The following is a 12,262-nucleotide window of genomic DNA, read 5'->3' as shown; positions in this document are numbered from 1 at the left end:
GCTAACTCTTGCTTGAAGCGTCGAGTAAACTGTCTGATGCTTTCATCCTTACGAATTTCTAGAAGGAACAAATCGTGGACTGAGAAGAGGACTAGACGTCATCGTGATGTCATCTGTCGGCGCCATGCTGACGTCATCGTGACGTGGAAGCTAACGCGTCACACCCAGGTTCGTCTTATCTACTGACGTGGATGATTCTGCTAACATGTCAGGTTCGGGTTGGGTCGTTTTGATGACATGGCGAAATGCTGACGTGTCAGGTTCTGGTTGGACCTTTCTGCTGACGTGGCAGCTTGGTGCTGACGTGTCACTGACATGTCACCTTGCTGTTGACGTGTCGCCTTCTGATTGGCCCACTCTATTGACATGGCATGATGACGTGGAAGTGGGTGATGGGGCTCTTCCTTAGCTTGTTTCTATGCACATGGGTTTCTATTTAGAATGCTTGTGAGGCCTAGTTAGCCATACTTGGCTAACTAGATGAGCATAATAGGCCCATTGAACCATATTTAGTTATAGAGAGGAGCTTTCTAGTCCTAATTAAGCCCATTTTTGGTGTTGAATATTTAGGGTACAAACATCAAGATAAAGTATTCTACCTAGACAATATCTTACTTAGTTATTTGTTTCAACAATTTACACCATTGAATTGCAAAAGTGAGAGCTTCGGCATGCGCTTATTTTGTTGTTCTTTCGTCACCAAAGTAAGCCAACGTCATCCTTAAACCAGGGACAGACCCAAGAGTCGACTTAAATTCATTTTTACTTGGGCTAAAGACTGTAGCCAACCATAAAAAAAATTTATTTTGATTTTTTTTTACACTGACGGACCAGAGGGCTACCCGAACTAAAGCCCAGGTTAGCCCTCTCACAGGTCCGTCCCTGCCTTAAACGATAATAAAATCATACAGGCAGGAATACCAATTAAAGATGCCGACTTAAACGATATGAGGTTGTAGTTCATATTATTAAAGTAATGTCAGTTAATGAGAATTTTAGGCACACCACTTTACATCATTCCGGTGCGTATGCACCGGGTTAGATTCTTGTATATTGTAGTGGCATAAAACCACACACTGCATCTAACGAGGTAGAAGATGGATCAAGATTAAGTAAGATGCACAAACAAGTATAGACACCAAGATATACGTGGTTCGGTATGATTACCTACGTCTATGGGGTGAAAAGATGAATGTTATTATTTCTTTCCTCTTCCTTACAAGTTGTTCTCTCCTTCTCAAATGGTGAAACTCTCAAACTCTCAAGTGTGATGCCTTGTTTCTCTCCCTCTCTTAACCTGCCTCCCTCTCTCTCGACCATCCCTTGTATTTATAGGCCAAGGTCGACATACAACAGAATTACAATGTTGGTCACATTACATCAATTTAGTTGTTCCCTATCGGTACTGCTCGCTCATCTTTTTGGTATGGTCAATAGAGTCTTGGTTTTTGATAGTTCTTCACCCGAAGCCGAGTCTTGATCTTCTGGTTAACACGATGTAGCCCTTCTTTCTTCTCGTTCCTTTGTTTGACCATCTTCCTTTGTCTTTCCGTGTGCTTTCTGATCGTCTGCCCGACCTGTCAGAGGATAAGGGTCACGTCACATCCGACAATTGTTGGGCCGTCACGTCCGACCCACGTGATACCTCGCTCTTTGCGCGGTCCGGTTCTATCCTATGCTTCGCCGCTCTTTCTTCTTCGGTGTATCATAGCTTAGGATCTTGCCACCTAGCCCTGTGGATTATTTACACCTATATATATATTTATTTTATTTATTTTTTTGGCTGGAAATCACATAACATTTCAATTCATCAATCACAATTTACCATTTTCTCCAAATCAAAAAATAGATAATTATACTTGCATTTTCTAATACTATTCTTTATGTGATACTAGACACGTATGCACATGTTGTTTCTCTGAACAGACCCAGCCAAACAGGATAGGATTAAGAAAGCATTTTGGAGTTAATAACCAGTATAGAACTACAAATAAATGAACAATTTATGCATGATGTTGAGATTTTGTTGGAATTGACAACAGCCAAACGTAATGAAACATTAAATATCGTCTTCAAGAATTTAAGTTTCTTCCATAATCAGATTATCTATAAAAACCACACCCATTCTTTCTTCGATATCCAAGTCTGAACCTTCTAACTTATCTGCCCTTTATTTCCATCTGGACTTGGATAAAACCAAAAAATGGGAACTTATAAACAAATTTCGATTGCTAGCTATAACATAAGCAGTACTTGTGAGCATGTTGATGTCGACGGATATCTACACAATTATAGCTATGGATCATGAGGTTATCGTCTCTAAAGGTGGAGGTGGTGTCAACGACGTTGGGTCAATTTCAACTGAAGGTGTTTGGGACTGCGTCAAGGCAGCCCCACAAATTGCGGTAGTGGCTCTTGTGTGTAATATGACTTTCCTTGATTGGCTTGCATAAGGGAAGGATTATATTAAGTCCGTCAGGAAACAATGTTGTGAAGCGGTTACCGATCTAGGCGAGGCTTGCTTTAATTATCAATTCTCCAAGTACGAAGGTCTCTATAAGGCGTGTCGTGAGGTAATGTAAACATATGGACCATTACTACTTATTAAGTACCTGCTAGTATTTCTCTAATAAAGTTAATTCAAAAAGATTTGTTTGATAGATGCATAATACTTTTACGGATTTCCCTGAATAAAGAATTTGTTAGTCAGATTCACACGAGTTACGAAACAAAAAATAAAACAAAACAAACAAAAAGCGGGTTATATGTTTCAGTACAGCAACATCCACCACCACCAAGGTAACACTTTCTTCAGAATACGTTGCACAGACATTGGAACTTCTTCTTGATAAATGACCTAGATTCCTTCTTCTTCTTCTTCATCTCAGGATACCTTTCAGGATTCTCTCTGAATCCGAGTAGATTAACTAACGTATTCAAGGTTCTGGCTAAACTCTCCACCCCCCGACGCACTTCACCCAAAGTTGTATAAAGATTATTGACTGCTGTAACATGTCTGCGGAACGCTAGTTCTTTTTCATACTTCCTGAGTTCAGAACACAATCTCTCGGTTCTCTCCAGTACGTCTTCGACAAACTTAATACCTTCAGATGTGCATCTAGTAGTTACTGACTTCATATACCGATCATGGACTTCATCAATATCCTTCATCGTTTCCCATGTGTAATAGTTGTGTATAATTTTCATGATCTCTGTCGGGAACTTTTCTCCACGAATTTTACCATCCAATGGTTCTGATGAAATAGACATCTTCGAAGGATTCGGCTTTGTTGTTGCTAATGGCGGATGGATCTGGAGTTGGGCGAATCTAATTGGTTATGTATGTTTTTGTGGGGAAAGCCTATAAAATAGACTAAAGATCTGATAAACAATTAAAACTTTTGCAACATCAATAGATTCACTGTCCTCTTTATATAGGCGACGATATAGTATTAACACTAGGAAAAGGAAATTAAACCTTCGGAAACTGCCTAAAAACAACCCTAAATTTCACATAAACTGAATCAAACACGGTAACTTGGAGAGCAAGATGTCCTAGGCAAGTAATTAGGTCCTAACTACTAAGCCGATTTATATATAGTGTAAGAATGGAAGGATGGTCTAACAATATAATAACAAACACGTGTCAGCTCCCAAAGATGGTCCGTGTTAATGTTACTTGGAAAAAATTGTTTAGAGAGTAGTCAGTTGTAAGCTCTCTTTTCTCCTCTTGTATCTTTGGAGGGTGCCATCTTGGGACTTTCTTTTTCAATTCTATCTTACCTTTTTAAAAAAAAAAAAAAAAGCAAACACCAGAACAAAAATTGTTACGCACTACTGCAAGAAATAAATTTCATCTTGCAATTCCCAACTCGGCAACTCTTGTTCCAATGGTAACATGTCTTTTGCTTGAATAGTTACAATTTTGGATTTTGGCTAAATTATTTGGAGCTTTGCATATCTAAAGCCCAGAACATCTACACCCTTCAGATTTCAATCATCAGTTAGGGTTTCCCGACTATTCGTAAATACATATTCTGTTTTGGTAATAGAGAGAAGGAAACAGGTTTTGGGAGATGAATGATATCATCCCATCTGAAATAAAGTTGAATCATATATTTTCTAGGTTACCGGTTACATCAGTTTTAGAGTGTAGACGAGTATGTAAATCTTGGAGAAATCTCTTAAAATTTTATCATGACACTCACTTTGCTTATCTGCATCTTCGATATCATCATGGATTCGTAACAAACCAGCAGCAGCAAAATCAGCCGCTTAAACCTAACTATGATGTTAGTCGTCGGGATGGTACTGATTCCGGTATGCTGAGTTTCGTCATCTTTGACCGACAACATACGTACTATGCAGAATACCATGAAGAAGAAAACCTATTTTTCCGCACAACAAGGATCAATCTCAAATTTCCATTAGACGTGCGTGATTATTTTGTCTCATCATGTAATGAGTTGATTTGTTTATTATCCATTACGGGGTGCGCCACAGTCACATATTCTTACAAGACAAGACAAGATACAAGACAAGATACAAAGTTAAATCCTATTGTCTTGTAACTCATCGCCGTACGAAGAATCACATTACAAGACAAGATACAAGACAATACTTGTATCTTGTTGTAACTTTCAACACTTGATGAATCACATTTCTTACACATCGCCACAGTCACATATTATCCTCCTCCGCGTAGGGTTTTCAATGAAGGAAGTGAAACCCTAAAACGATTACTCTCTTGTTTATATACAACAACACCTTTCACTTCCACCCCGTTTACGTCAGAGTCTAACCCAGGTTATAAAAGCGTAGTAAATAACGGATTATCGAAGAGGATCGGTAACTGAGTTACACCACAATGTCTAACAGCGGATGCAATAACTAGGAAGAGGGGTAGATGCATTTGGTATAGGTTGAAAATTAAAAAGCAAGACATCCTCCCATATTTCCCTGGACATCTAGCTAAACAAGTCATCCATGTTTGACACGAGTCAAACCTCTTTCTATTTCTAGTTTGTTTTGATTTAGGTTTGCCTTTTTTAGTTCTTGTTGATTTCCTAGTTTAATTTGATTTCCTTTCTCCAACAATCTCCTTTTTTTCCAAATGATAATGCTTTTAGGAAACATGGAAACCCGTATAAGATGGCCTAATATTGCAAAATTCTACATATTCGACATCATCATTATTTGATTTATCAAAGTTATTTTATTTAGTTATTGTTCTCTAGTTTGCTATTGCTTTTGTGGATTTACTAGTATTCACTATCTATTGGATCTTTGATCCAAGTCATATGCTTCGGCAACGTTAGTTTCTAAGAATACTAAATCAAAACTTTTACTCCTTTTGTTCCAAAGAAAAGGGACTAAAGTTGGCTTGTCCAATTCAACAGAAGTAGAAGAAAACAATGTAGGAGAAGTTGGTTTGTCGAATTCAACAGCAATAGAAGAGAACAAAAAATATGAGGCTCTGAACTACACAACCATCTCTGACTTGGGGAGTGGCATAAGCGTCAGTCATTGTGTGTCTCTTATTACATGGATGCATTGGCTAAAGAATGATGATGAATGGGTTGGTGAAGAGTTAGTTCGGCGACAATGTTGGACTTGGATTAATGTGTATGCTTATTTCGACAAGGAAGAAGGCTATGGAGGATATGGAGTTATTCTACGCAATGCCCTCGCAAAGCCATTAGTTGCTTCAGCCAAGTTCTCAAAAAGCGGAGCATCTTTTTATTATCAAGTATTCATGGGAATAAAGGTTGGTGTCGAATTTGCTGAGAAATATGAACTTTCTGATTTCCATGTCGAGTGTAACTCGAATTCAGTTCCAGCCCTCTTTCGTGATGCACCTCGCTGCTCTAGTAATGAATGCAGAGACACTCGTGATCCCTGCAATATTTGCAAGAGCTGCAAGGATTATTTTTTCTGTTACGAGGGTTGCAATAGCAGGTTGGTGATGCCTCTTGTCCTAGAACTTAGAGCCAAAAAGAAAATTATTGAATTGTCAAATGCACGGGGTTCCAATGCTGCTGCGCATTATCTGGCAAAAAGGGAAAAAAAGAATACGAGCCATGAAGTTGAGAAAATGGGAGAAAGGAATAAGAGACATCAAGTTAGGAAGAAGGAAGAAAGGGCTGTCCCGTATGATGATGATGATGATGATGAGATGGAAGCAGATGAATTTCCACAAGAGCTAAGAAATATTATTTGGAAAGATGCTGATGCAGGACATTCCTTATCATTATCATACTAAGCTCAGAAGCTTCTAGACTTGTCATGTTTCCTAGTTTGTTACAACTCTATTATTCGTTTATGCTTTGTTTAGTAATTTTATTTTTAGCTTACTTCTTCTTTTAGAGTTTTAATTTTTTTAGATTCTTGTTCATGCCTATATAAACAGGCGTAGTTTGTTCTTTCGGATACACATTATTATCATTATCAAGAATATTATTATCAAGCTTATTGCTTTCAGTTCTTAACTTCTTTCCCAAGTTTATCATTCTTCTGCGATTCTAATACCTCTTTTCGTTTCTCTGCAATCTCTGTATTGCCTTCTTCTTATTTGTTCTCCATTAGTTGGTATCTATCGACAGTAGAATAGATTTTTATCTATTCTTAGACCCTGATTTCGCTTCCGCGCCCTTTTAATTCTTCATCAAAAAAAAACCTATAAACATCAAACTTCACTACCTGTTTTACTGTCATGGCAGATGCTATACAAACAAGGTTTGTTGGTATTGAAAATTTACAAAAGGAATTCAATGATAAATAGAAAAAGCTAGAAGATTTACCTACTCAGATGTCTAATCTTATGAAGTTCCTTGGGTATAAACCAGAAGACATTCCTGAGTCTTCTTCAAAGAACTTAGAAGATGATGACCTTAAATATAACGGTGATAATAATAATGATGGTATTATTGATAATGATTTAGAGGGAATGAAGAAACCTAAACAACATCGAGCTTATGTTCTCAATCCACACAAGAAATCTTTCGAGTTACAAGAACACAATGATGCAGAAGACACTAGAGAGGATGAGCTACAAAGGCGATGGACTGAAGAAAGGCGAATTCGTACTGGATAGACTCCATATGGTTCTTTACCAGAATATAAGTTAAAAGCAGATATACCTTCTTTTAATGGAAGTTTCAAAATTGAGGAGTTATTAAACTGGCTTTATGAAGCTGAGGCTTTGTTTGAGTTCATGGACGTTCCTGAAGATTCTAAAGTTAAGCTTGTAGCTTAAAGGTGGAGCTGCTGCTTGGTGGCAGAACATTTGTGAAGATAGACGAAATTCTCATAAACATCCTATACGTACTTAGACACGTATGCGTAAGATGATACGAGCTAAATTCTTACCGCAAGACTACAAACAACAACTCTTTGTTAAACTGCAGAATTGTCAGCAAGGATCTCGTCTTGTGGAAGATTATGTTGCTGAGTTCTATAACTTACTTGTCAGGAATGAAATTACTGAATCTGAAGAACAATTGGTAGCGCGTTTTATTGAAGGAGTGAATAGATTGATTCAAAAAAACATGACTCAATCTGCTTTTACTATGGTTGAATCTATTCAACAGGATATTAAGATCGAAAAACGACTTTTTAAAGCTTCCAAAACTTCTCAATTTCGTCCTCCACGGTATAGTTCCAACTATAAACCACAACAATATTATGGTAATACTTCTCAAGATACTTATGTTTCGTCTCCTCCAAGTTATAACTATCAAGATGAGTTTACGCCTCCACCTCAACATCAACCACATCCACCTGTGAATTTCAGTTTTTCTCAGACTCCACTTCCTTCTAATTCTTCACCAATCTTACCAAGTCCATCTGAGAATTATCTTATCCAACAACAACAATCAAAATCTCTTGCAATTAGATTTTCGAATAGGAATACCAACAACAATTTCCTCGTCCTACTAAATCAACAAACTTATATTCTAAATATAGAGGTGATAAGTGGAATAAGTGTCATCAAGTTGGTCATTCCTCTGCTGATTGTCGATGTTTTAATGGTTTTATTGGAGACACTTCTGTCCCTAATAATAAAGACAAAGAACAGGTAGATGATGATGAGGATGAGGAAGAAGATTATCCATATTTACATGAAGTCTATGGTGATCATTTAGTGGGTATGATTCGTCCACTCATGCTTAATCAACCTTGTTATTCTCAAAGACATTGCATCTTTAAAACGAAGTGTTTCATTGGAAGAAAAGTTTGTGATATGATTATTGACAGTAGTGGTAGTGTTGATAACTACATCTCCTCTATGGTGGCCGAGAAGTTGGGATCACCTGTTACTCCACACCCTCATCCTTATTTTTTGGGATGGGTAACAAGTTCTACTACTCAACGAATTACACATCAATGTGTAGTCACGTACTCTTTTGTTGGTTTTGAAGATTCTGTGTTATGTGATGTGATAGACATGAATGCAACGCACCTTCTTATTGGAAGACCATGGAAATATGATGTCCGTGCAGTGCATAATTGTTTTGAAAACACATACACATTTTACAAGAATGGTAAAAAGAAAGTTATTCATCCTTCCAAGTCTTCTTCTGTGATAAGGAACATAGTGATGATAAGACAAGTGCTTTGGTGGCTACAATATCAGGATGTTTACAATCAACTCATACTTTGAGTTCTCATGAAGACAGCAAGCCAATGACAGCAATTCCGGTTCAGGTACAACCTTTATTATCAAAGTATTCTGAGTCATTTACTGAAGAATTTCCTGTGACTTTACCACCTTTGAGAGATATACAATATTGCATAGACTTTATAACTGGAGCCTCTCTAACTAATCAAGCTCATTCTGAAAATGAAATTTTACTGGGGCAAGTCAATGATTTATTGAGTAAAGGTTTGATTCGACCTAGCAACAGTCCTTGTGCTTGTCCTGCATTTTTAGTTCGCAAAAAGGATAATGGTTGGAGAATGTGTATAGACTGCAGAGCCTTGAATCGAATCACCATTCCTTATAGATTTCCTATACCTAGAATTGAAGATATGATTGATTTACTTTCAGGATCAATTATTTTCACAAAACTTGATCTGAGAAGTGGTTATCATCAGATTAGGATAAGAGAGAGACATGAGTGGAAGACTACTTTCAAGACAAGAGAGGGTTTATATGAATGGCTTGTCATGCAATTTAGGTTATCTAATGCTCCAAGCACCTTTATGAGTCTTATGAATCAAGTTTTACAACCGTTTTTGAGTAAGTTTGTCATTGTATACTTTGATGACATCTTAATTTTTAGTCACTCTACTAAAGAACATATCAGTCATCTTTCTCAAGTTTTTAAAGCACTCTCTGATCATTCTTTGTTTGTGAATCTAAAGAAGTGCACATTCATGTCGCCTGAAGTTACATTTTTGGGTTATTTAATTTCTTAAAAAGGTATTCATGTAGATCCTAATAAGATCAAAGCTATTGCGGAATGACATGTTCTCACTTGTATTAAAGAAGTAAGAAGTTTTCATTGTTTAGCTTCCTTTTATAGGAGATTTGTGAAGAAGTAAGAAGTTTTTAAAGCACTCTCTGCTCCTCTTACTGATTGCTTGAAGAAGGAAAAGTTTATTTAGACTGAAGAAGCTGACAGAAGTTTTAATACTCTCAAAGAAAAACTTTGTACAGCTCCTATACTTGTCATGCATGATTTTTCCAAACCATTTCAAGTAGATTTTGATGCTTCTATTATTGGAAGTTGAGCCGTTTTATCTCAAGATTGACATCCAATTACTTACCATAGTGAAAAAATTCTGATACACAAAAGAAGTGGTCTACATATGAGTTGGAGTTACTTGCTATTGTTCAGGCACTCAAACAATGGCATACTTATTTAGTACATCGAGAATTTGTCATCAATACTGATAATCATGCTCTGAAATATCTTCAGACTTCAGTTAAAGTCGCGTATAAATGATAGATGGCTTTCAACAATTAATAAGTATGCATTTTCCATTAAGCACAATAGTGGAAAAATGAATCAAGTTGCAGATGCTTTAAGCAGGAGAAGTTATATCTTAGCTACTATTCGTAATGAAAGTTTCTCTTTTCATTACATCAAAGATATCTATGCTGAAGATGCATATTTCAAGATACTGTGGGAACAATGCAATTCTGCAGCTCATGGAGTTGACGATTTTCTTATCCAAGATGGTTTCTTATTCAAAGGTAATCGTCTTTGCATTCCTAATGGTTATTTATGTTTACATTTAATTCGTGAACTGCATGGGAGTGGTCTTGGTGGTCATTTTGGAAGAGATAAGACTATTTCACTTGTTGAGGAAAGATATTTTTGTCCTTCTCTGAAACGAGATGTACAAAGATATGTTATGAAATGCATGGTTTGTCAGCAAGCTAAAGGCACAGTTCAAAATACTGGACTTTATACACCATTACCAATTCCTGATGCTCCATGGGTTGATCTGAGCATGGATTTTATTCTTGGATTACCACGTACGGCAAGGGGAAATGATTCTGTGATGGTGGTTGTAGACAAATATTCTAAAATGGCACACTTATTGCTTGAAAAAAGTCTACTGATGCTTCAAGTATTGCATCTCTATTCTTTAAAGAGATAGTTTGTTTACATGGTATTCATAAGTCAATCAGTTCTGATAAGGATACAAAATTCTTGAGCTATTTCTGGAAGACATTATAGATACGTTTGGGTACTACATTACAATTCAGTACTACTTCTGATCCACAGACTGATGTACAAACTGAAGTAGTAAACAGATCTTTGGGAAATCTCAGTAAAGCTAAATGCATGGATAACAGTAAGCAATGAGATATCTTGCAACCTCATATGGAATTTTCTTTCAACACTTCTGTAAATAGATCCATCGGTAAGACTCCATTTGAAATTGTTTATTCTAAGGTACCTAATCATGTTTTGGACTTAGTTGTTCTTCCTAAGTTGCATACTTCCAATGTCAAGGATGATAATCTCCTAGAACAAGCTTCTCAACTACATCATGATGTCAAAGCTAAACTTGCTGAGTCTAATGCTAAGTACAAGAATGCTGCAGATAAGCATAAGAGACTTAAACTTGCTGAGTCTAATGCTAAGTACGAGCTGGTTATGATTCATCTACGTAAAGAAAGGTTTCATGTTGGCACTTATAACAAGACTAAGATGAAAAAATATGGTCCCTTCAAAATCCTGAAGAAAATTAGTGAGAATGCATATGTCATTGATCTTCCAAAAGACTGGAACATTTCTAATGTTTTCAATGTTCAGGAAATATTCACTTTTCATGCAGATAATGATCTTCTACTGAACTCAGGGACGAGTTCTATTCAAGAAAGGGGGAATGATGCAGTACATCCCTTATCATTATCATAGTAACCTCAGAAGCTTCTAGACTTGTCATGTTTCCTAGTTTTGTCACAACTCTATTATTCGTTTATGTTTTGTTTAGTCTACTTCTTCTTTTAGAGTTGTACTTCTTTTAGATTCTTGTTCATGCCTATATAAACAGGCGTAGTTTGTTCTTTCAGATACACATTATTATTATCAAGAATATTATTATCAAGCTTATTGCTTTCAGTTCTTAACTTCTTTCTCAAGTTTATCATTCTTCTTCGATTCTAATACCTCTTTTCGTTTCTTTGCAATCTCTATATTGCCTTCTTATTTGTTCTCCATTAGATGCTTTGGGTATGCACTTTAGGGCGATTGGGCCACCGGTTAAAAAGGACTTTATAATGTAGTTCACTTACTCTTATCATTTTGAGTAGTAGCTTGGATCAATTCTAAATTTAATTCCCTGAATAATTCCCACCCTTCACCGGCCGGCTACCAGGAATAACAATAAAGGAATGGTCACGGCCGGGAGTAAAAATCAAAGGAATCTAAATCAACTAAAAACATGTCAATAACAAATCAATTACATACATAATCAGATGATTGATTCACGATTGACTGCTTCCATCAAAAAATTTGTCCATATCACTTTATTTAGACCAACCCTCTTAATTAACCTGTCACTCGGGTTTAATGTTTAAGAACCTCCATAAAATCCATCAGTACGTCTGAGAAAATGACACTAAAGCATATGGATCAAAGAGAGACGATAAGATTTTATAACTGGCCGGGGTGAGTTCCCAAGTTTTAACCAGGGTATGGTTATTTTAATCAAGGACGAGTTAAATGTAACAACCTGTACGTATGTATTTTTCTCGTGTGGTCAAGGCTGGCCTAGCTGATGAGAAAGAGGACTAGCAATG

At 36.7% G+C, this 12,262-nt stretch overlaps 1 protein-coding gene across 1 annotated transcript; it reads left to right on the top strand.

Annotated features, from left to right (window-relative positions):
* The first annotated feature begins 7,346 nt into the window (after positions 1-7,346).
* LOC113327898 lies at positions 7,347-9,420 on the top strand. The gene is made up of 3 exons (XM_026575016.1): positions 7,347-7,651; positions 7,966-8,543; positions 8,636-9,420. The coding sequence occupies exons 1-3, from the start codon at positions 7,347-7,349 to the stop codon at positions 9,418-9,420; spliced, it is 1,668 nt and encodes a 555-aa protein (XP_026430801.1).
* Positions 9,421-12,262: the final 2,842 nt, after the last annotated feature.

Source organism: Papaver somniferum, unplaced genomic scaffold (genome assembly GCF_003573695.1).
Source record: "Papaver somniferum cultivar HN1 unplaced genomic scaffold, ASM357369v1 unplaced-scaffold_107, whole genome shotgun sequence".
Classification (NCBI taxonomy): domain Eukaryota; kingdom Viridiplantae; phylum Streptophyta; class Magnoliopsida; order Ranunculales; family Papaveraceae; genus Papaver; species Papaver somniferum.
The sequence above is the reverse complement of the archived record's forward strand: the minus strand, read 5'-3'. Positions and strand labels throughout refer to the sequence as shown.